The 24,706-nt window shown below is 35.8% G+C and overlaps 1 protein-coding gene across 3 annotated transcripts in view; it reads left to right on the top strand.

The window, feature by feature from the left end:
- OBI1 (ORC ubiquitin ligase 1) overlaps positions 1-24,706 on the top strand; it is a 51,482-nt gene that overhangs the window by 3,639 nt on the left and 23,137 nt on the right. The window contains exons 2-6 of one of the 3 annotated variants that reach the window (XM_077158492.1): positions 274-341; positions 11,925-12,060; positions 14,888-14,979; positions 16,536-16,784; positions 20,337-20,425. In XM_077158492.1, coding sequence (XP_077014607.1) covers positions 14,911-14,979; positions 16,536-16,784; positions 20,337-20,425 — 407 coding nt within the window. In that variant the 5' untranslated portion in view covers positions 274-341; positions 11,925-12,060; positions 14,888-14,910. Of the gene's footprint in view, positions 1-273; positions 342-9,240; positions 11,300-11,924; positions 12,061-14,887; positions 14,980-16,535; positions 16,785-20,336; positions 20,426-24,706 lie in introns of those variants that run through there. The other 2 variants (XM_077158493.1, XM_077158491.1) reach the window with 2 other exon arrangements.

Here is a 24,706-nt window from a genome sequence, read left to right as displayed (position 1 = left end):
TTGGCACTGTGGGACAGAACTCCTAGGATGGGTCAGGACCCGGCATCACAGGTTTGAGAAAGCCTTCTTGACCAAAAGCAGGAAGAGAGAAATGAAACAAAATGAAGTTTCAGTGGCTGAGAGAATTAAAACAGAGTTGAGAGGTTATCCTGGAGGTTATTCTTTTGCATTATATAGATATCCCTTTTTAGTTTATCGTGTATTTGGAGTGGCTAGAGGGGGGTACCTGAAACTGTTGAGCTGTGTTCCAGTAGCCTTTCTTGATTCTTGCAGACGATTGTATAACGATACAACTTTTACAGTGTGACTATGTGGTTGTGATTCATCCAGGATATGGACAGGTGAGTAAAAAATATGGGAAATAAATAAATAAATAATAGAGGGGTTAAGGGGTAAGATAAATTGGAGAGATTGAAATATTAGTGGTCGGTGAAGGGTGGAGTAAGGGGTATTGAATGTATGAGTTTTTTCTTTTTATTTATTTTTCTGGAATGTTGCAGATGTTCTAAAATGATCATGGTGATGAATACACAATTATGTGATGATATTGTGAGCCATTGATTATACACCAAGTATGGGCTGTATGTGTGTGAAGGTTTGTCAATAAAAATATTTTAAAAAGAAAAATAAGATGTTATGATGGAGTTCAGGGCTCTGTCCCCCCCACAGAAGCTTTGAACAACCAGCGTGAACTGGAAGAAACACCTTTTTAAAAGCTTCCCAAAACAGTTAAAAGGATTGTAGTAACAGATCAAGCACCAAATCAAGGAAAAGGCCACCTACATGCAGTAGGATTTAATAGTTCCCTGGCTGCCCCCTTCCCATTACCATTACCAGCTGGGCTCAGAGCTGGCCCACACTCCTCAGTGTGAATCCCTGGTCCTGGATGTAAACAGAACAGAGTAACCCTCCAATACATATTGATAGCATGTATGTCTGGCCCTGTCTATCTGGTGGTGGCCTGGGGACTCTATCTCAGAACTTGTCCTGTGTGTAAAAGATGAGTCACCCGAGTTCTTCCACAGAATGCTGTGGGAGAGGATTCGATTTGTTCTGCCGGGGGCAAGATATTGGTGGCTGTTGAATATAACAGTGCAGTGCTCAGGACCATGAGGAAACTGTTTCCTAGGAAAGAGGGACAGTTGTATCCCTGTAAATGGGGGAATTCCTAGGTTCATAGGTGCATGCCCAAGACAGAAGATATCCTCTGAAAAGCTCAGGGAGGTACAAAGCTTTGGCCCAGAGATACTCTCCAAACTCAGTATATGGGTAAGTCATGAAAGAGAGCACTGGTCAATGGGCAAGGACTGGGAATGGTATTTTCTTATTCTCCTTTTGCTTTTTTGTTAACTCCTAGCATTTAAGGAATACTCTGTCATAACACTAGCTGGATACAAGTTTAAGGAACAGATGTCTCAAAATCTAATCCAATGATAATACAGTAAAATAACAAAATGTCCAAATTTCAATAAAAGATTACAAAACATTTTCAAAGAAATAAATGATGGCCCAGGCAAAAGAGAGTAAATCATTAGAAATTATTAAAAAGGAGGATCAGACCTGAGACATTCCAAAAACATTTTTAATTGGTCCTAAATATGCTCAAAGAAGTAAAGGAAATAATGAAATAATAGATGAACACAAAGAAAACATCAATAGAGAGATGGGGATTATGAAAAGGAACCAGAGTTGAAACCACAATAACCAAAATTAAAAATTGAGGCATTTAACAGCAGATTGGAGTTGGCAGATGAAAGTATCAGAGAACTTGAAGATAAGACAATTGAAATCATCTTGTCTGAGGAAGAGAAAGAAAAAAAGAATGGAGAAAAGTGAAGCTGTGGTGCACCCATCAAATGTACCAATATATGCATTGTGGCAGTCCCAGGAGAACAAGAAAGAGGGAAAGGTGAAGAGAGAATATTCAAAGAAATAGTGGCACAGACTTCCCAAATTTAATGAAAGACATTAATATCCACATCCCTAGATGCTCAATGAATTCCAAACAGAATAAACCCAAATAGATGCACACCATGCCATGTTATAACAGAACTGTCAAAAGACAAAGATGAAGAGAGATTCTGAAAGCCACAAGAGAGAAGCAACATTTTGCGTACAGGGGAGCCCCACAAAGATTTAGCTTGTAATTTGTCATCAGAAACCATGGAGGCAAGAAGGCAGTGAGAAAACAAATTGCTGGAAGCAAAAAATTATCATCCAAAAATTCTGTATCTGGCAAAACTGTCTTTCAAAAATGAGGGAGGAATTCAGACATTCCCAGACATTCCCAGATAAACAAGAGGTTTGGGACTTTGTCACTACTAGACTGGCCCTACAAGACATGCTAATGGGAGTTCTACAGGTTGAAAGGAAAGGACCTAGACAATTAACTGAAGCCACATAAGGAAATGCTGGTTTAAAAAGATGATATACCCTAGAAAAAACATGTTTTAATCCTGATACATTTTGTGGAGGCAGCCATTGCTTTTAATCCCTATTCAATACTGTAGGTTGGAAACTTGATTAGGTTATCACCAGAGAGAAATAACTCCACCCATACCAGGTGGGTCTTGAGTAGTTTACTGGAATCCTTTAAAAGAGGAAGTATTTTGGAAAAAGCTTCAGAGCCAGGAGCACCACAGACCCCAAGCAGCGAAAGATTTTTGGAGATGAAGAAGGAAGATGCCTCCAAGGGGATCTTCATGAAACAGGAAGCCTGGAGAGTGCCATGTTCGTCATATACCTTTCCAGTTGAGAGAGAAATCCTGAGCATCATCAGTCTTCTTGAACCAAGATATCTTTCCTTGGATGTCTTAGATTGGACATTTCTATAGCCTTGCTTTAGTTTGGACATTTTCACAGCCTTAGAACTGTAAACTTGCAACTTAGTAAATTTCCCTTTTTAAACTCCGTTCCGTTTCTAGTATATTGTGTTCCAGCAGCTTGCCAACTAGAACAATGGGTAAATATAAATCTAGTACTATTGTATTTTTTTAATTATTTACCCACCTTTTACTTTCTATAGGACCTAAAAGGGAAATGTATAAAATATTATGATAAGTTAGTGGTTTTGGACTAATGGTATATAAATATGTAATTTATGACAAGAACTACATAAAGGTGGAGGATTGGAGGGGTATAGGATCATAGTTTATATGTGCTATTGAAGTTAAGTTGGTATCAAAGCAAGTGAGATTATTATAGATTTAGGATGTTAAATTATTTTTAAATATTTTTATTGGACAAATCTTCACACACATGCACTGTATACATGGTGTGCAATCAGTGGCTCACAATATCGTCACATAGTTGTATATTCATCACCATGATCATTTTTTAGGACATTTGCATCACTCCAGAAAAAGAAATAAAAAGAAAAAACTCATACCATACATCCCGTAACCCTTATCCCTCCATTTCATTGACCACTAATATTTCCATCTACCCAATTTATTTTACCACTTATCCCCCCTATTATTTATTTATCGTCCATATTTTTTTACTCCTCTGTCCATACCCTGGATAAAAGGAGCATAGAATGTTAAATTTAAGCCCCATACTAACCACAAAGAAAATAGGTGAACTCATTGAGACAGAAAGTGGACTATAAGTTACCAGGAGATGGGGGTAGGGGCAATAAGAAGTTAGTACAAACTGAGTGTTGGGTAATGGGAAGTGATAGTAATGGATGATGGTGAGGATACTGCAACATTATGAATTTAATTAATCCCGTTGAATGGTATACATGGGAGGGTTGGAATGGGAATGTATATGTTTCTGCAATTTAAAATAAAACGAAGAAAGAGAGAAACTAAAGAGATATGACACCTAATTGCAGTACATGATTCTGAATAAGATCTCAAAATGGAGGAGAAAAGGCTCAAAAGGATATTATTGGGACATAAGAAAAAATTGGAATATAAAATGTATTCTCTATATCAATCACTGCATTGAAGGTGATTATGTAAGTGAATATCTTTGTAGGAAATATACATGGAAGCATTACATGTTCAAGAAGTATTAGTTGCAAACTGCTCTCAAACATTCAGAAAATTGATTGATTGATAGATGATAGAATAATACAGCAAGTTGGAGTTAGCAAAATGTTAAAATTGGTGGGTCTGGGTATCTGGGGGCAGGGAGTTGTTGGAGTTCTCTTATGAGGTATATATTCTTGCACTGTCCTGTATGAAATTATTTCAAAATAAACAAACAAACCAAAAGCCCCGCAAGTGCTACCCAGGAACTTTATTTTGCATAGTTTCCACATTCCCAAGATGAAATCGTGGGACCCCTGGAACTAAGTCATTTCTGCATTGCACCTAAATTCTTTTTCACAGTCTTTTTAGTCCTTCACTAGGAAGCATAAAGTTTTGACACAGGTGTAAGAAAAATTATTATTCTTTCAGCAGGTATTGGCTGCTGACTCTAGAAAGAATGCCAAAAGGACAGGGCAGTTGATTTTGAATGTAATTGCCATGGCAGTTGGTAAAGTTGACCTATAGCCTCTTCCCTCCCATAGCCTCCTTCAGTTCACCTTTTCTGCAGCACCTGTCCACTGCCGCTTCATGCTTCTTTCAGGCATGTGTTCTCTGTTGCTTTCTTACTCCCAGAATATTCTTTACTAACCCTTTTCTGAGGAAGAAGGAACTATTTTTTAGTTGAAAGAGCAACTTGATTTTCACTTGAATCACATTGAATATAAGATGTTGGCTCTACCACTTATAACCTACCTAATTTCCTTGAGTCTCAGTTTCCACAGCTGACAATGGATTTTGAGACTACCAGTACTACTGGGTTGTTGGGAAGAGCCATGTGGATATCCTAGGCTTAGTTGGGGAAGGGGGCAGTTGTAGGGAGGGTTTTGCCCCTCCCCTCCATCAACATTTGGCAAGTCCGGAAGCATTTCTGATTGTCTCCACGGGGATGCTACTGGCATCTAGTGGGTAGAGGTAGGGGATGCTATTAAGCATCCTACAATAATATACAGGGCAGCCTACTCCTGTCCTGCATAACAAAAACAAAAATTTATTTTTCAAAATATCAGTAGTATCAAAATTGAGAAACCCTACCTTAACCAATGTAAAACTCTAGGTGAGCCTAGGATAATATAGATATTAGTGAATAATAGCCTTAGGGTATTATGCCCTGTGGCACAAATATTAATGGACAACATTCTCCCAAATTTACTTTGTTTAAAAAAGGGATTTTGGTGATAAAATGAAGTCTCCTAAGCCTGAAATATCTTCAGATAAAAGAAATGAAGCTACATAGTAGAATAACAGATTTTGGGACTAATTTTTCTGCACTAAGAACTGCCTCCACGAGTCCACTTTTCACATCTTTCTCTTTTCCTGTTCTTCCTCCACGTCCTCCTCCTCATCAGCCTCAGGGGCATTATTCTAGGACATCACTTCAACATATTTACTCCAGATGAGTTGGAAATTGTACATATTACTTATCCATGTCATTATTGTCTTAGAATTGTAGTTCCTGAGTACTGTTTTAGTGACATGGCTCTTATTTAAGACTAAATTGTATATACATACTAATAACTTAGGCAAGTTATGACCACCTGTGTCTTGAGAAGATTTTCAAGAAATTATAAATGTGTGTTTTAGTGTTGTATTATAGTAGAATCTGGGTAGAGGAAGATGGGTGGAAAAGAATCGAGGGAGGACTAGATTCTTTTTGTTTGGCTTCTGCAAGTTGCAGTGAAATAAATAAACGGTTATTTGTTTTAGGAAGTATAGTTCTTTCTCTTTTCATTGTTTTCTATTCTCCTAAACTATATTTAGGCCATTATCTAGAAATCTTCATCATCATCTGATAAGTATTTGTACCAAAGAGATTAATTAGTCAACGATTTCAAAAATCTAACATAATGACAGTGATAATACCAGGTATTGAACAGTGAAAATGATTCTCTAGTGGGTGACATTGTCAGTGGCTCTTAGCAGGCAGAGCCAAACAGTCTGTCTGTGGTTGTTTTCTTGTATCATTTTGGCAGTTTAAATGGAAGAGGTTAAAATTTTGTTTTTTCACAGTTTGGCAGTGGCCATTGACCTTTTGCTTCTTGAGATGCTTTTGTGACCATTATCCTAGCCTTTCATTTTAGTACATCAGGATTCATATTTATTATCTCACAGTATGCCAGGCACTGTGCCATGTGCTGTAGGTGGCTACAAAGAAGAACAGGACATTGCCCCTGCTTCCAAAGAGCCTGAAATATAATCGGGAAGGCAGGATGTAAACAATTTTCTAAGTACAGCACGTGCAGAAAGCAGTGAGCATTAAATAAATGTCAAGGAGTACCTTATGAGAGACAGACAAAGACACTACTTTAAAGAAGTAGGTAGTATTTGATTTACATCTTAAAAGATGGGAAGCATTTGATTTTGATTGTCTGGGGAGGTTGGAAGGGCCAGGAGAATCTATCAAGCTAAGAGATGAGAACATGATAAATAGGGAGCCCCCACTCCTTGCTGAATGTCAAGTAGATCTGTGGCTGAAGTGCAGGTTTTTGCAAGTATTGAATTAACAGATCAAGGGAAATGGTTGATTAATAACATATTAAATTGTTCTTTGAATTTTACACTTAAGACTATGAGCAGGGAGAAAAATATTGCTGCTTTGTAGGAAAGCAATGAAAGCGTCTGATGCATATTTAGGAAGGTAGCTCTGGCATCAGTATGAAAGGTGGATAGGAAGAGTGAAGGTTTGGAAGCAAGGAAACTTGGGAGGAAGTCATTGCAATACATCAGGAGTAAAAGAACGAGAACCTAACCTCAGTGGGGTGAGGATAGAAAGGAAAGAAAAGATGATAAGTGAAGGAACATTTGAAGGTTGATTTGCCATACTTTTCTGTACTGAGATGCACATTTTTTTCACATTATAATGTTTCTGAAGTCTGATTGCAGCTCACAAGTGATGGCATCTTAGAATTGTAATTAGAAGCACTTTTTGTTCGTTTTTCTTAGTGGTATATAAAATATTGGCTCTTCTTATGGCCTCTTAGACTTGATGTACAATATCTGGATTTGGTGACAGATTGGCTGGTGAGGATAAGTCAAAAAGTGTGAGTCAGAGACAGCTCTGAGTGTTCTAGCCTAAATGGTGAGGTGATGGTGCTATTTACTTAGAATGGAGGGAGTGTAGGAGGAGGAGCAGATATGTGGAGGAGGCTGAGTTTGGTGTGGCATATATGGTTGTAGCTGCAGAATCCCCATATAGAGATAAGTCTTTGGCACTAGTTTATGGTAATGCTGCTGCTGTTGTTGTTTTGAAGGGTTGCTGTATGGAGTCACCATTATCCACTATCTTAATCTTAATACCTGAATGAAAAACATACTAGGATAAACCGCAATTCAGAGGAAGCTGACAGCCAGGATAACTAAATGGCGTACCCAAAATCCAGTAGCTCATTAAGCAGCAGAGCTGTAATTGACCCCAGGTTTGTCTGTTGAAGCCTAAACTGTGCCACTTACTGAGATCCTCGTGCAGAGGGAGATTTGGGAGTCATCAGCATAGAACCAAAGTTAATGCCATGTGACCCCTGAGACTGACAGAAAGTAAACCAGGATAAAACTTTAGAGAAAGCAGTTCTGCCACCTTTAGTATCTGGACCATGAGCATATCATTCTGATCATATTTCCTTCATACTTACTCTCCAGCATACTTACTCTCAGCCTTATGAAGACCCATCCATTGTTTCCTTTTCCACTGTCATTGTTGTCACTTATATCCACATTTTCCTTATCAGCCATGGCCATTAATTATCATCAGATTCTTGTCTCTTTCTTCCTCTGGCAAAACCCCAACTCTGTGTAAACCCATCTACTCATCTTCTTCCTTATTGAATGTAAACAGTTAAATATTGCTTAGGAAATTACACATCTATGTTAATTGGTCTTACTTTAAATTCAAAACCATAGACCTCAAATTGGAACTTAAGAATGTTTGGCAATTCTGCTGTCATCTCCCTAGTAAATTTATGCTTTCCCATTTTTCAAAATTGCTGCTTTATTTTCCTGTTTTCTCATATCTATGTCCTTCCCCTTTTTCACTTTCAGCCGGTAACCTCATCTTATATTTAATGTTTTGAACAGTGAAACTTCACCTTTCCATCAACAGATCCTCTAAGGCTTCTGTATTTGTTCTTAAAGCCTCTACCTTCCCTTCTGTTTCAAAGGATCACAAGTCCTTATACCTATCTGTCACAGCGTCCCCTTGACTTCTTAGACTTTGCTATTTGTGGCTATTATCCCTCCCTCTTTACTCTATCATTAATATCCTCTTTTTATTGTATCATTCCCATCTGTATTCCTAGCCATAATCTCATTTTTTTTTACGCTCTCCCCTTTACAGCAAAATGAAGGACTTGTCAATATTCTTTCTTTACTTTTTCATCTCCCATTGTCTCTCAGCCTCCAAGCAGGTTTCCACCCCCCCACCATTCACTGAAACTGTGCTTGTCAGTAACAGATCACAATGACTGTCATACTTTGCATGCCATAATCACTTCGAATTCAGTCTCTCATCAATATTTGGCAAACCTGACCATTATCTCCCTCTTGAAAAACTTTTTTTCTCTTAGCTTCTGTGATACCACATTGTCCTTCTTTCCTACATCACAGGCCCTTTCCAAATCAGTTTCCTTCTCTGATTTCTCCTCTTCTTCCTCTGCTTGATTTCCCTGCATATTGAAACACCTCAGGTCTTTCAGAAAAGAAGAATTCACTTCTTTTCTCTAGCTGTTCTATCTGAACAGGTAATCTCATCCAATCCAGTGGCTTTAAATGTCGTTATCTTTTCTGTCATTGATTCTCATTTCCCACGTTGTTCAGTTTGTCCACTTGAAAATCTGCTTGTAACATGGTCAAACAGAATTCTTAAATTCCACTGTGTGTGAAATCTGCTTCTCCCATGTTGTCCCTACCTTAGTAAATGATAGCCCTAACCACTGAGTTGCTCAAAATCTTCTTTTAGATTAAGAGGATATTTATTTTTTGTTATGGGAACAAATGCATAGAAAATATAGATTGTCTTTAGATGTGCTTCCAGTGGAGAAAGCCTGTAGTGGGTTGGAAAGCATCTTGAATCCCCTTAGATAATGTGTATAGTTTTATGTTATGAACAGTGGCTTTCGTCTACTTTCCAATGAGGTTATGACTTTTGAAAAGGTTAATTGTCACTGCTCTAAAAGTAGTTACTGACCCAGGACAAGGGAATAACTCTTTTCTTCTTTAGGTAAAGTCTCCTAATTTTGGGTTATTTGTACTTTTAGGAATTATTTTGGTTTGTTAAAGTTATTGGAATGCAATATACCAGAAATGGAATAGCTTCTAAAAAAGGAATTTACTAAGTTGCAAATTTACAGTTCCAAGGCCATAAAAATGTCCAAATTAAGGTGCCAGCAATGGGTTAGCTTCACTCAGGAAAGGCTGATGCCATCAGCAACACCTTTGTTTGCTGGGGAGGCATGTGGCTGGCATCTGTTGGGATCTTTGGCTTCTGGACACCTGTCGGCTGGGAAGGCACATGGTGACATCTGCTAGCTTTCTTTCCTGACTTCTCGTTTCATAAAGATTCCTTAGGGGTGTTTTCTTTCTGCATCTCCAAAGGTCTCTGGCTGTGTGGGCTCTGAAGCTTATTCCAAAATGATTCCCTCTTAAGGGGCTCCAGTAAACAACCTCACCTTGAATGAGAGGAGACACATCTCCATGGAAACCACCTAATCAAAATGTGCCGCCCACAATTAGGTGGTCACAACTATATGGAAACAACTTAATGAAAAAGCTCCCACCCAGAAATATTGACTGACATTGAAGAACATGGCTTTTCTGGGGTACACAACAGTTTTAAACCGGCACAGAAATATTGCAGGAATATGGCTAGTGTGTTAGTCAGGAACTAACCCAGCCACTGTGTGTGTGTGTATGTGTGTGTGTTTAAGAGAAGCTACAGAATAGAAATAGCAGTATCTTCTTTGTACTTACTTGGGGACTTTTGTGCTTTTAAAAGGTTACATGACTTAAAGATACAATTAAATATTATGCTCTGGACTTAAATCTCATTAATTTTTAAGAAAAAAAACAACTTGCAAAGAAATTTCAGTCTTTGTCTGCTCCTTGAGACTCTGACCATGAATACCTTAGAGATAAGCATTCATTGCTTACTTCTGATAGTAGCATTTTGGAAGAAGATTTTGAGGAGTGGTGCTTCATGGTCCTATTTTATTTTTAATTAATCCTGTCATACCAGTTGGATTGAATGAAATAGATTTATATTTCTCCAAGGCTAAGTCTAAATCCATCCTGAGCTATTTTCTCTGTTTAGTTTTCTTATGGTAGTGTTTATAATCAAGGGAGCAGCAAAATGTTTGAAAAGCCAGACTGAGACTAGAGTCTGCTGAAGTGAGGATGAAAATCACCCACCCATCTTGGATAGCAATACATCTGTGATTTCTCTGAGGGTAAAGACCTCTTTCAAATTACCGGATACTCACCATGTCCTTCTGAGGCAGACATAAAGCTTCACAAGTGTTTCTCTCAGAAAAGTGGTTTGTGATGGTCCTGTCTCTTCATTCTCTTTCTACTTTCTCTATTTCCTCTTGATCTTCTAATTTTCAAGACCCCATTTGGAAAAGGGTTATACACTACTATTGTTACTAATATTGGAACAAGAAAAATATTGAAAATGGCTATAAAATGTTTTGAGTCCCATGGTGAAAGTACCATACAAATCAAAGTGAAAACCTAAGTATTTCTGTGCTTTTTTGGGGTTATTGTTTTTTGTGCTTTTTGAAAATTTATGCTTTTTGGAGATTAAACCATTATTCCCTCTGACAAGTTTCCCCACTAAGTGGATATGAAATAGCAATTAATTCATTCAACAAATGTTTACTGAGTAATTACCATGTGACAGGTACTCTTTTAGGTGCCAGGGTTTTAGGAATGAAAAAGGCTAAAGAGCTTCACACTGTCATGAAGTGTACATTCTAATTGGGTATATTTGGAAACAAGCAAACATATAATGTCAGGTAGTATAAATGCCATGAGGAAAACCAAGGCAACTTCTCTTTTCCTCCTGAAAAAAACAACTACACGTGATCAAAACTTCCAGTAAACCACCTCATTTCTTCTTGGTTTCTTCATTTGTAAAATATAACTATCCTGTTTTTCTCACAGGCTTTTGTTGAACACACACACCGAGAACAAGAGCAGGAAAGAGAGAGAAAGAGAGGGAATGAATGCATGTGAAAGTCCTTTTTAAATAAAAGATTCTGTATAAATATAAGGTATTATTTGTATTTTTTAGACCGAGCCAAGGATTTTTGTATTTGGAGTATATCAGTATTTCTGTCAGCATTGTTTGGCATTTAGATTATAAAATACTTAAGAGTAGAATCCATGCCTTTTGGAATTGCTTTGGCTTTCATGCCTGATCAGTTATTGGAAATTTGTAGTAAAATGTCAGTGCTTAATAGCTGCTTAATTATTCTGTAATATAGTGGAATGAATTGAAGAAAAGATTCAAGTATCTTTGAGCTAGTAGTCTTTAAAGAACTCTCTAATATTGATATTTAATGATTCTAGAATAGAATCCCCTCAGTGGAGCAAAAGCTTTTTTGGGGGAGGGGGTTGTCAAATGTGGTTGTTTACCAAATAAAGTATTTCATACTGTGTCGAAAGTTTGAGTTTTCGTGGCCAGCTTCTCTGCTGGTATCTCAGTTATATATGTAAAAGAAACAGTGTGTCAGCAGAAGCAGCATTTTTATAAATCACTAACTTTTTTTGTTCCCTTTTACAGCATCTGCTCAGTTGTACTCTAGAGAAGCAGTTTGTTTGCTCCAAACTAAACCATAGTGCGATTCCAGTTATGCAGTTGTCCTTTACTAAAAGTTATGTTTCTTTTTTTTAAAGGTACGCCAACCTGTCATATGCATCAACAACCATGTATTTTGTTCAATATGTATCGATTTGTGGTTGAAGAATAATAGCCAGTGTCCAGCTTGCAGAGTCCCCATCACTCCTGAAAATCCTTGCAAAGAGATTATTGGTAAGGACCTGTTTTATATACACATAGAATTAGACTTCAAGCAGTCTCCATATAATGTTTATTTGGGGGAAAACTGAAATGAAGTTTTTCAGTGGTGTTATTTGGCCAACATCTTACTGGGTAAATTAGCAATTGTCTAATATATAGAGAGAGCAGCTGAGGGGTACAAGGTACTGTGAGAGATGCTAAAAGACATAAATCTTAAAGAGCTTCATGGAGCTTACATTCTCATAGAAGCTATTCGTATGGACCAAAATATTAATGGTATAATGTAGCAGATGGTAAGGACCAAAAAAGCCTCAGAAAGCGTAAGGAGTCAGGCAAGAAAATTTGGTGAGGAACATCACATTCTTCAAGATGGACGTTTAACAATGGCTAAAATTTCAATAGGTTAAGATTGGGGAAGGTGTTTCATACAGAGGAAATGTTGTAATCTAAAGTTTTTAAGCAGGGACACAAAAGGCATGTTTTTGGAAATGATAAGTAGTCTGTGTTGAATGTGCCTACTGAAATAAGACTGAAATTGAGACTTCACTGTAGAAAGCCTTGAGTGACAAATCAGAGACTTGCTCCTTGGAAGGGAGGAGGGGTGAAGTGGCCATAATAGTTTTTAGCAAGGGAGTAGTGTGCTCCAAATGTGCTTTAGCAATATTACTCAGATGGTGATGCATAAGTTAGATTGTAGGGGAGTGACTGACAGAATGTGAGTAGGTTAGGTAGGAGGCTTTTGCCCAGGTTAGGGAGAGTGGAAGTTTGGTTAACAGTAGAAAGAAACAGTCAGGGTCACACTAATGGGCACAAGAAAAACTTGAATTAGAAGAGGATTCTTTAAAAAGAAAACATTTAAAGAGTCTTTTTGGTGTTTGGTTTTATTCTGCTCATATGAGTTTCTTCTAGATTGCAAAAATTAAAATGATTTTCAGTTGTTTGTGTTTTAGAAGAAATTCCAAGTGGATCTATAATTTGTCGTGTATGGCAAACATCTTTCAGAACACTTAAGTCATTGTTAATTGTAGCAAATTAAGGAAAATGGAATTAAATTAGTTTTTATAATGGAAATGGAGAGGAAGAATATAAATGCTAGAGAGCAAAGGATGAACTAGTGGGACTTGGGAACTGAGATCCAAAGGATAAATCAGAGATGACCTGTGGTTTCTATTTTAGATAACTGGGTTAAGACTATTGTAAGAATAATTCTCTACTGTTTTGCATGTTGCAGTGTTAAAACTTTTTTATCTCTATTTTTTTTTTTTACCTGTACTGAGCTTCACCAAGGAGCTAAGTCTTTTCTGGTGGAGTATGAGCTTTAATGATTAAATTAATTTGTTTTTGGGGGGTGTGCAGGTAGTTCACTTGTAGAATTCTTGACTACCATGCAGGAGACACAGATTCAAATTCTGGCCCATGCACTCTGTTCTGGTTTGCAAGCTGCTGTAATGCGATATACCAGAAATAGAATGGCTTTTTAAAAGGGGAATTTATTAAATTGCAATTATATGTGTTCTAAGGTTGTGAAAATGTCCAAATTAAAGGAAAATTATAGAAATGTCCAATCTAAGGCATCCAGGAAAAGAAACCTTGGTTCAAAAAGACTGATGATGGTCAGGGTTTCTCTCTCAACTGGAAAGGCACATGGTGAACATGGCGATGTCTGCTAGCTCTCTCTGCAGGCTTCTTTTTTCACAAAGCTCCCCCTGGGGCATTTTTCTTCTTCCTCTCCAAAGAACTCTGGTTGTGTGGGCTCTCCTGGCTCTTAAGCTTTTTCAAAAATGGTTCACTCTTAAAGGGCTCCAGTAGGCAAACCCCATCTTGAATGGGTAGAGACACATTTCCATGGAAACCATCTAATCAAAAATTACCACCCACAATTGAGTAGGTTACAACTCCATGGAAACAATCAAAAAGCTTCCACCCATCAATATTAAACAAGGATTAAAGGACATGGCTTTTCTGGGGTCTACAACACATTCAAACTGGCACATACTCCAAAATAAAACATTCGATAAATGGCGCTGCCATTTATAGTGGGACATTCACATGGAAAAGCAATGAAAGTGACCCCCACTGCACAGCATCCAAAATAATAGAGTAATTTGGTTTTCTCCAGTTTCTCTTCAGATCCCTTCTCATGCCTTCATTCATTCATATGCAAATGATATTTAATAGATTCTTTCAAATAAAATGGTTTTTCTACTCTTGCATGTGGGTAGAAAGTCCTGAAAAAGAAAACCTGTAAAATACCTTTGCCATCACAATGCTAAGAAATATAAAGAAAAATAGGGTAATCATGGCACAAGTGAAGAGCTGTCAGGAAGTATTCATTTTGAGTGTTTTTGTAAGAAGTCATTGTAGGCATATAGTTACTGCTGTGACTCATAATGCATTGTAACTGAGTTGTGAGAATTAGTGAAAAGAGGCATTAATCTTTTCATTTGTGTTCCGGTAACCAGGTATGTTTGAATAGCTAATTTGTTTTATCATTATTTAACAGTTGTCTCGTATTCAGAATATACAGTAGTATAAATATAATACACTAATAAATATAACCCCTGCCTTTACTATAATAATTATAATTTACTATAGTAAGATACATAGGTAAGTAAACACACATGAAGTTTTAATGAAGGTTTTTATTATGGAGTTATTTGATTCTTATGTTTTCAGCGGCTTGGGAGAGAGAAAAGGCCTAGATGATAACCCCAAGTATGTATATAAGGGAAACAGTACAAATTAAGGTGGTACACTAAATTAAGCAATAAGAAAAGAGTTATTTTCCTTTTTACTCTGCCAAAATCACAATAAAAATTAGAATTTTTTTTTTCTGTAGGAGGAACAAGTGAAAGTGAACCTATGCTAAGCCATACAGTCAGAAAACACCTTCGGAAAACTAGACTTGAGTTACTCCACAAAGAATATGAGGTAAATAATTATAATTCATTGAAAGCAGTGAGCGCAGGTAAAAGTGAACTACCTCAGTCCCTGGACTTTGTAGAATAAACATCCAATGAAATATTATTTTAAATGCCAATAAAAATCTCTTTTGATAAATTCTTTTTCTTTTTCCCTTCGTCATTTCAAAGAGAAGAAAGTTTGTTGTTTTTTGCTTTTGCTTTTTTTTTCCCTTTAAGTACCAAAGGAAGAGGGGAATAGTATGGAGTTCCAGAGAAAAGTAACAAATGGAAGCATTTTTTTCTTTTTTTAATATAAAATTTTTACCTCAAATAGGAACATCATTTTGTAAGTATTTGCTCCTTCAAGAAGTTGGGAGATAAAGGAATCCCTGTTGTGAAGGTCAAAGTTTTGACCTACAAGGCATTTTGAACACTCTGGTAAACAGTGACCAAAACCTTCATTCCTTTTTTTCTTCTGCCTTTAAATTCACCAATGATGTTAAAGTAAATATACCTTATGTGAACTATTAGCTAAGAAATTTTAGTATAAAATATGCTGTTTTCTAATTCTTGTCCAAAGGTGAATGATGGTCCAATTTAACACAGCAGTAGAACTTTTCTAATAATTTCATGTTGATAGAATACATGTACTTTTGAATAGTAGACTTTCAGCCAGTTGTGTAGACTTTAAGCTGTTTTATATTGAAGGAAGGGGAAATATTATTGATGTCTTCAGACACAAAATATCTGTAAGTTAAAATGTACACATGGAAACTATCCCAGCTGCCTCAAATAATTTTTTAAATGCAGTGGGGCATAAATAAATGACTGAATAAGTGTTCATTCATATATGTGTGTTCCTGTTATTTTTATTTGTTAATATATTTATCCAAACAAATGAAGCAATTGTTTTATAATGCTATTTAACTTGAAATAAATTGTAATTTAAAATTGCAAATACTGCTATCTTTGAGAATTCATTATTAACTCTAAAATATATTCTTTTATACTTAAATGATCATTTATCATACTCAGGTCCTAATCAGATTAATTTTTTGGAAGATCACAGGCATATTGAGCTATTTGGATAGAGTATAGTTTATTTTCTAAAAGCAGAATTTCTAACAACCTCAGTTTAAGGTGAAATACCCATTATAGATAAATAACTGGTATAACAGCAAAGGATTCACAGATGTCTAGTGCCTGAATTTAAGATAATAACCAGTTCCGGAGTGGGGAAACTAATACTTAGAATATTCATGATGGTAATTGAAGAACCATAATCCACAAAAATTTAAAATTAAGCACATGTATTATACTGAAATGCAGAGTCGAAGAAAATGGTATATGTTTTAATCCTTACTTCAAGTATAGAAGCAAAACTGTAGGCAACAGTTATACATACCTCAGTATTTTCTTCAGTGATGGATGTGATTTTCTGGCTACAAAGCTGTTCTGATGCGTAAAGAATCTATATATCTACAAAATTTTGAGTATAAAATTCAGAAAAAGAACACTAGCTACAGTTTAGCATACTTCATTCAGTGTCTGTGTTTGCCTAATAGCTGTGCAATCCTTTTACAGGATGAAATAGATTGTCTACAGAAAGAGGTAGAAGAACTTAAGAGTAAAAATCTCAGCTTGGAGTCACAGATCAAGACCATTCTGGATCCTTTGACCTTGATACAAGGCAACCAAAGTGAAGACAAACCTGCAGTTGTAGATAATCCAAGTAAAATTGACCCAGAAACTATAGCAGAGTGGAAGAAAAAACTCAGAACAGCTAATGAAATCTATGAAAAAGTGAAAGATGATGTAGATAAGTTAAAGGAGGTATGTTGTGATTATTTTTTAAATTCTAGAATATTTAAGCACCTTCAAAAGTATAAGTAGGCATATTATCTTGACTCATCATTAAATGATTTCTGGGGGAAGGACAAAAACCCCTGCATGAGCATTTATATGCAGTAAGAAAACTTAGTTTTTCTCCTTAAATATCATTAGCTACCAAAAAAGATCAGATACTTCCATTTGTGACTATGATTGGAAACTCTGGTGTTTCTGTGAGTTTGCATCTTTTTCCAGGAGAATGATATTAAGTAAAGGATTTTTTTCTATTTTTCACGTTTTTTGTGATTTAATTTTTCAAGCTTATGTCAGTGAGTTCCCTGACATAAGTTTAACACTGCCCATTTCCCTACCTATAAAATGAAAGTTTGGAGCATATCTTTTCTAGCACTAACATTCTTTGATTCCTAAGATTGTGAATAGATAGTTAAAGGCTTAATGACTAATTCCAAGAAAGTTATGAGCAGCTACTTTAGACAATTCCATGCGAAAGAATATTGTAGTTTATGAGGCAGGTTAATTTTTTCAGTGATCCTTCCATCTATCCAACAAAATACATATAAGAATGTATACTAGAATTTTCTAGTCTAAGAAGAATGATGAGATCCATGTCATCAGCGCTAGATGCTACAATCAGGTGCTGTGGAGCTCTGTTAACCAACGACCAGCCTTTAGTGTAACTTCAGATTTATGAAAAGTAGAGTTTGTTCTGCTGAATGGAGATTTTTTTTTTTGTATCCAGGTCCACAGACACCCACTCAGCCATCTATAGTCCCCTAAAATAGTGTTCCTATGCAGAATTACTAAATCCTGTCTCCTAAAATTATTAAAGAACTCTAAATGATACTTTAAAGAAGTGCTGCTATGTACTAGCTTCAAGGTCCTTGGTGAAGTTCAGTAGCAGAGAAGTGTCTGCTACTTAGTGTATATACTAGGCCATTGCACACACCCATATGTCAAATAAATGTTCTTTCGGGTCAGAGGAGGCCATGATGAAAGGAAGAAGGGAACTTAGTACTTTTATATATTTATTTATTAAAAAAAAAATTTTATTTTTAAATTTTAAAAAAAGTGACAAAGAAACACAAGCATTCTTAACATATGATCATTCCGTTCTACATATATAATAAGTAATTCACAATATCATCACATAGTTGCATATTCATCATGATGATCATTTCTTAGAACATTTGCATCAATTCAGAAAGAGAAATAAAGACAACAGAAAAAAATCATACATATACAAGAATGTTTGTGTTTATATGTGGTTATGTATCATAAATAAAAAATAAATTAATTTTTAAAAAAGAGGGGTAAGGGGTATGGTATGTAGGAACTTAGTACTTTTAGAGAAAAGAAATTACAGGCATAACTGTACCAAGTGTGTTGAAACTTTAGGGGAAATGTGTAGGTTTTTTGGGTATTGATGGCCAACATTAGCATGTTGGTTCATATAAGAGGAGAAAAAAAAACATAAAAAGAAAAGACAGCTGAAAGGTTCCAGTATTTATCAATCTACCATGTCCTCGTTAGCATCTCTGCCTCTTCTTGGATCATAGGTAAGTCCTATATGGTCTCTTTTGTCATTATTAAACTTCATTTAAATCTTTGGCAATAAATTCTTTTCTTAATACCTGAGGCTATATAAGAAAATTTTACTATGGCTGATAAAGATGGTGTGGAGAATGTGTGTAAAAGAAGAGAATATAAAGCACGGTTAGCGTCTATTTTCTCTTTCAATTTTCATGCATTAAATTCTATATCCAAATTCTATACCTTCATTCCTCAGAGCTGCTTGGGATATTTAATTAGCCCATTTTGGATGCCTAGTGGTGGTATTATGTATAAGGCTATAAAGCAAGACATAAGTAAATTTAAAAACATGGAATACAGAGACGTAACTCATGAAGAACAAAATAATAACATAGACTAAATCAAATATAGGAGTACAAAAAAAATTCAGAATAGAGAACCTCTTGGAATGGGTGAAATGGACTTTTCCTGATGTTTCCTGGGCTAGGTGGGTTTTGAACCATCATTACTCAATTAGTGTCGAGTATGCAGAGTAGTTAGGTGAAGTCTTCAGTACTCTTAGTTTTCAACAATTAGGGTAGAACTCTGCCTTCAATCTGAACGCACCTAAGGATCCTGAACTTTATCTCTGATAGTTAAGGAACTAACCAGCCCATTGTGAAAAGAACCACTGGACTGGTGAGAGACCTTGAAATATAGAGATATGATGCAGTATTGAGGATGGGGAAAGGGAATCAAATGAGTTTCTAATTTAAGCTTGTCTTCATCATCAAAAAGCATTCACTAAGTGCCTCCCTTTATGGTGCTGTCCTTAAGAGCTTAATTCATTGTCTGTCTGTATGAGAAAGTAAATGACTTTCTTTTATTTTCAGAGGGGCAGTAATGGTGTTTATCAGTCACTTAAAGAATTAACTCTTGACAATCGAAGTTGGTGAGCACCATGAAGAAAAAAAGCAGGTGCCCAAAGTCCAAAAGGAACTTGGATGCTTCTGAGTAGGGGACTTAGCTTTATGCCTCAGAAAATGTCTGCTGCCTGTGCTTTGCTTAATCACCCTGGGACATTTGTGTAGGAAGTTGTATAGTCAGAAGTTCTGGAAATTAGTCAAAAACATTGGTTAAATTTTTGAAATCTGTTTTTAAGGCTTCTTGATGTAGCATTTTTGTTAATAGTTCTTATGACCGCTTGGAATACTGTAAATGTTTTAGTCACACGGAAAATTTCTCTTACCCAGTTAGTGTGTCTGGTTTCTAGTCTATAGAGTCTTATTTTCTTTGGTATTAAAAAATGCAGTGTTTAGGGAATTTAAAAGAAATAGCTTTGAAGAAGATTCTAAAATTTTAGCATATTACTTTTCCAGCTATCCAGAACCCATATTGAGCCTCCAGATTTTCTGGCAAATAGTGTTTTATTAGATAATTTTTAGATATCACACAATTCAAGAAAGGAAAGGATTTCTTTTTCTAATCAAAGGTGAGTCATGGATTGATGAGAAAATACTGACCCAGTTTTGAGGATACTGGAAATTATGAGCTAGGGCATTGAGAAAGCCTTTTTTGAGGAAAGAAAGCATGTAGTTTAATCATATTAGACTTGTTATCACTAGAAAAATATTTTAAAATAACAACCAAAATTCAATCTCATAGCTCACAGAAATAATTGCATGTGGTATAATATTGCATTCCGTAATGTGAAAAACAAAAAAATAAATAAAACCTATATTTACCATTTGTATGGTCCCTTAATGACTGTGCTAACTAACATAACTCTGTTTCCTCAGATAGGAGATTTGCAAAGTGCTTGGGGAATATGAATTTAAAATTTTTGGTCGTGTTTATAGTTTCACAAGTCATTCCCAGTGGTGATTTTAAGTTTCTCAAGGCCATGCTCCACTATTCAGTTTTCTGAAATTATTGCTTTAAAAAAATACAGGTGGCTCATGTCGTAGTTTTTACAAGTTACTTTTATTTTAGCTTGTGCTTAATTGTTTTCAACTCTTTTTTTAGGCAAATAAAAAATTGAAATTAGAAAATGGTGGCCTGGTGAGGGAGAATTTGCGACTGAAGGCTGAAGTTGATAACAGATCACCCCAGAAGTATGTATTTTACGCACAGAACAGTGTTTAGTCATGTCAAGGTTTTAAATAGGCTGCTGTGATGGCATGTGTTTTTCATTTGACTCTTCATTGAAGCATCTAAATTTAAGTTTACAAGGAATGTTTTGCTTTTAAAAATCAAGTGTGTACTGGTATTATTGGTAAAACCTTAGCCTCATAAGGCTAATTTTGAAGAGAGGTCTTCATTCTTAAAATTCTTAACCTTTTCCTTATCAGATTTGCAGAGAGTTATTTTATGTGACTTAAGACAGGTTAACTTTTACTTAGTTTTATGTGTAACTGTTTAATAGTACTAATAAATAGTAGGCAGGTTAACATAATACCCTCTGGTATTTTTGAGATAATCATAGTAAGGGTTAACATTTTGTGCATGGTACAAAAAACAGTGATGTAGAACTATTATTATTCCCTCTTTAAAGATGAGGAAACAAAGACATCAAGAGATTAAATTTGTATATATTCTCTGCCCAGCTAAAGGTGGTGAAAATAGAATTTAAATCCAGGTAGCCTGGCCCCAGAGTCTGTGCTTGTAACCATTACACTAAAAAGCCTGAAATAGAATTTAAAGTATTGTTCATTGGATTTTGGACTGATTTGAAATTAAACAATTAAGTGAATGTATTCTTCTTTTATGATTGGATAGTTTTTATTCTGTTCTAGAAATAAGAGGTTTTAAGTATTGACCCCCTTAACAGTTAGTCTGCCTGTTTAAAATTGTAAAAACGGAGTTGGGAATTGTGATTTAAAGATGAAGAGTAAGTGGGAGTTGGTACTTGAGGTTCTTTTTTCTAGGAAAAAAAGAAAGTGAGAAAAGAAGATGGTCACTGAGATCAGGCATCTTTGAGGAGTGCCATGTCAGGACTATATACTTTATTCCCATCCAACCACTAGACTTCATTTGTTTTTATTGGAAAGAAACAAGGCAAGCCTAAGCAAACAATAGAAAATTATCCCATCAGAAATAGTTCTCTCCTTGTCATTTGAAAAGGAGAAAATATTGTTTTCAGTAAAACAAAATGTGATAACAGGAATTGGTTGAAGTGAGCCATAATTATTCAAAGCAGAAACAGGTAACCAAGAGACAAAGACATCTACTTTTACTTTTAAATAGTTCCTTCTCTTCTTTCCGACATTGTTTTTCTTTCACTTGGCTTGGATAATGCTCTACTTTGACAAATTAGTGAAATAAGCTTAGGAAGTATTGTTATGTGGTGGTTTGAATCTCTGTTTTCTCTCATTGGCAGCTCGCCTTGCAGCCATGGTAATGCTTGTCCATTAGCCATTTCCCACAGCAGGCTGAATGGAACTAAAGCTATTTTGTTTACAGCTTTTATTTCTTGAAAAGTTGCCCACTAGATTTCAGACTTAATGCTAGCCACAAGAATATGTGTTTTAAATATCCATGGCTCCAACTTGATAAATTACTAGAAATGAAAGAATCTCACTCACCTAAGGAAACCTGGCTTAATTCTATTCTACAAAAAACAGCCACACATCTGAGTCCATTAATAACTTTAGAACTTGTCATCCTTTTCTTCCCTCCGTTTCTCTTCCCTCACCTTTAATATGAAAAGTTTCCCTTGAAAAGGCGATTTGAGCTGACCCCTATTCTAGATCAATTTGCAATGTATTGAGGTATTAAGTGCATTGGATTTGATTTATAACCTTGTTTACTCTGCATCACTAAACTCTGCTGGGATTCAGAGAGTAGCTGACCACAGCTGAAAATACTCAGATCTGGTTCACCTCAGGAGAGCTCCTATCTTGTATGAAAAAGAATATGAAATTTCAAAAGTACTAAAGTAGCTGCAGGCAAATAAACACCATCACATTTCAGTCCTTCGATTTAGGAAGTGCCTTGACCAATTATGTTTCTCTTGTCCATTTTTGATTAGGTGTTAAGGTATGGTTTTTTTTTATACGTATAACCTTAGTCTCTGATATATCCTACAAAATATGTAGACATTCTGCAGTAAGATAGAGGAAAGACCTCTAAAATTTAGACACTAGAGAAGGAAAAAATAAGGAGAGTCTTTCTTTCTAAGAAGCTCAAACAGATATGCTAGTGCCCCCAAATTAAACTAACATCTAATGTGACCAAGGGGGTCTTAAACATTTATATTGATCTTAACTAGATAGCACTGTATAAAAGTAATATTTTCATTTAACAATGTTATAATCTTTTTTCTAATTTTAAGAACTCATTTATTTATACAGATAGATACAGAAGGAATTATGGATATGCCTATATACATGGATTAGCATACATTACATGTATCTCCTATCTCTCTTTTGAGAGACCTAGAAAAAGTGACATCCCAGTAGCAATTATCATCTTCAGTGCCCAGACCTTTTTATTCTATTTTATTTTAATTAGAGAAGCTGTAGGTTCATAGAACAATCATGCATGACTACAGGATTCCCATATGCCACCATACCACCAACACCTTGTATTAGTGTGAAACATTTGTTGCAGTTGATGATAGCACATTTTTATAATCACACTATTAATTAAAGTCCATGGTTGAACTTGGGATTCGCTGTTTGTGTGGTGCGGTTCCATGGATTTTTTTTTTTAATTTTATTCTCTTACCATATATACAATCTAACATTTCCCCTTTTCATCATATTCAGATATGTATTTCAGTGTTGCTAATGGCATTTGCAACGATGCTAGCATCACCACCATCCATTACCAAAACTTTTCCGTCATTCCAGTACTACAATCTTTTTTTTCTAAATATTATGTGGGGTTTCACCATATTTTTTGTTTGTTTGTATTGTTTTCTTTTTTGCATGGGCAGGCACTGGAAATTGAACTTGGGTCTGCAGCATGGCAGGCAAGAACTCTGCCTGCTACGCCACCGTGGCCCGCCGTATAATTTTTAAATGAAGATTTGGATTATCGTTTATTTCCTCTGCTTGTTTATTATTGTTATTATAATTATATTTCATAATCTTCCATTATATCTTTAAGTGTAGCTGAATAGTTTGCTTTCTTCACTCAAAAGTCATCTTGAACAATGTGACAGATATCTGAGTAAGCATGTTTTTTGGGGGTTTCATAATATTCATTCTATTCTTTACTTAGCATAAATTGTTCTAATGTGTAAACTGGTAGTCCAGAAAAAGATACAATCTTTTTATTTTTTTTCTTTATCTGTACCGCCATTTTCTTTTCTAAAGTACTTTACTTCACCTGGAGGAAACCAGAGTTTCCTTCAGTTTTTCCTAATATAGACTACTAAAAGGACCAACTCTTATGATCAGAGCTCAAGTGATTTGTTTTGATCTTAGCACTGAAAAAGTTCCTTAAAAGGAAGAGAAATAAGCTCCAATTTGTTAGTGACATTTATAATTCTTATCCATCTAGACACATGGAAAGCAGTTGAAGTACAGACAAACCCAGACATTGGGGTGTTCCTATTATCTTTTATCATTGAACTTTGAAATTTGGGACAGATTTACTTTAGTTCTGTTACTTAGTGTCAGGATTTGTGGCTTAAGTAACCTGACAGATGCTAATGAAAGTTGGGGACCTTCTTCGTAGAAAATGCACACGTTTCTACTCATATTCACATCCACACATACATAATTTTGCATACAATTTCTGAGTTTGTGGTTGGCTGAAGTCTATCACATGGACTCTGAACTAGATTTTCTGCTCAATGTTCTGATTTAAAATTGAAACTTTAGCTATTGAAGGAATGGTGATCTGTCCTTTTGTTTACAGTATCTGAAGAAAGCTCCCTCTCCCAACCCACCCAGAAATATTGAATGTTTTAGTTAACACTGTACTAGGTGCTTTGAATTACGTAATGTAAATTCCTTCCCTGAGGGTTAGATTCCCTTGTTATAGCCTCTCTTTCTTTCTTGTACTTCTCACTCTTAGCACATATCACAAACTGTTAGTAATTATTGTTCTCTCTCTATCTGTGAATATTTGAAAAATTTTATAATACACAGTTAAAATTAACATAACATGGCCCCTAACCCCAGGAAGTTCATAGTCTTAATAAAAGCAAGAGACTAAAACCAGTTGAATACTAAACAAACCCTCAGCTACATAGCAGAAAGCAGTATGGATTCAGAGAAGGCAAGATGATTGGGGTTGCCCTGATCAGGAAAATATGAAAGAGGACTGGAGCACAGTTTTGAAGGACAGAGATTTCAGTAAAGAAGAAGGCATTCTGAGTGAGAGGAGACAGCTTGAGCTGCCAAGGAGTATTAAGTGCTTCCTTCTGCTTCAGACCCTTGTCT

The sequence above is a fragment of the Tamandua tetradactyla genome, chromosome 4 (assembly GCF_023851605.1).
Source record: "Tamandua tetradactyla isolate mTamTet1 chromosome 4, mTamTet1.pri, whole genome shotgun sequence".
NCBI lineage: Eukaryota > Metazoa > Chordata > Mammalia > Pilosa > Myrmecophagidae > Tamandua > Tamandua tetradactyla.
This window is presented reverse-complemented; position numbering and strand designations above follow the sequence as displayed.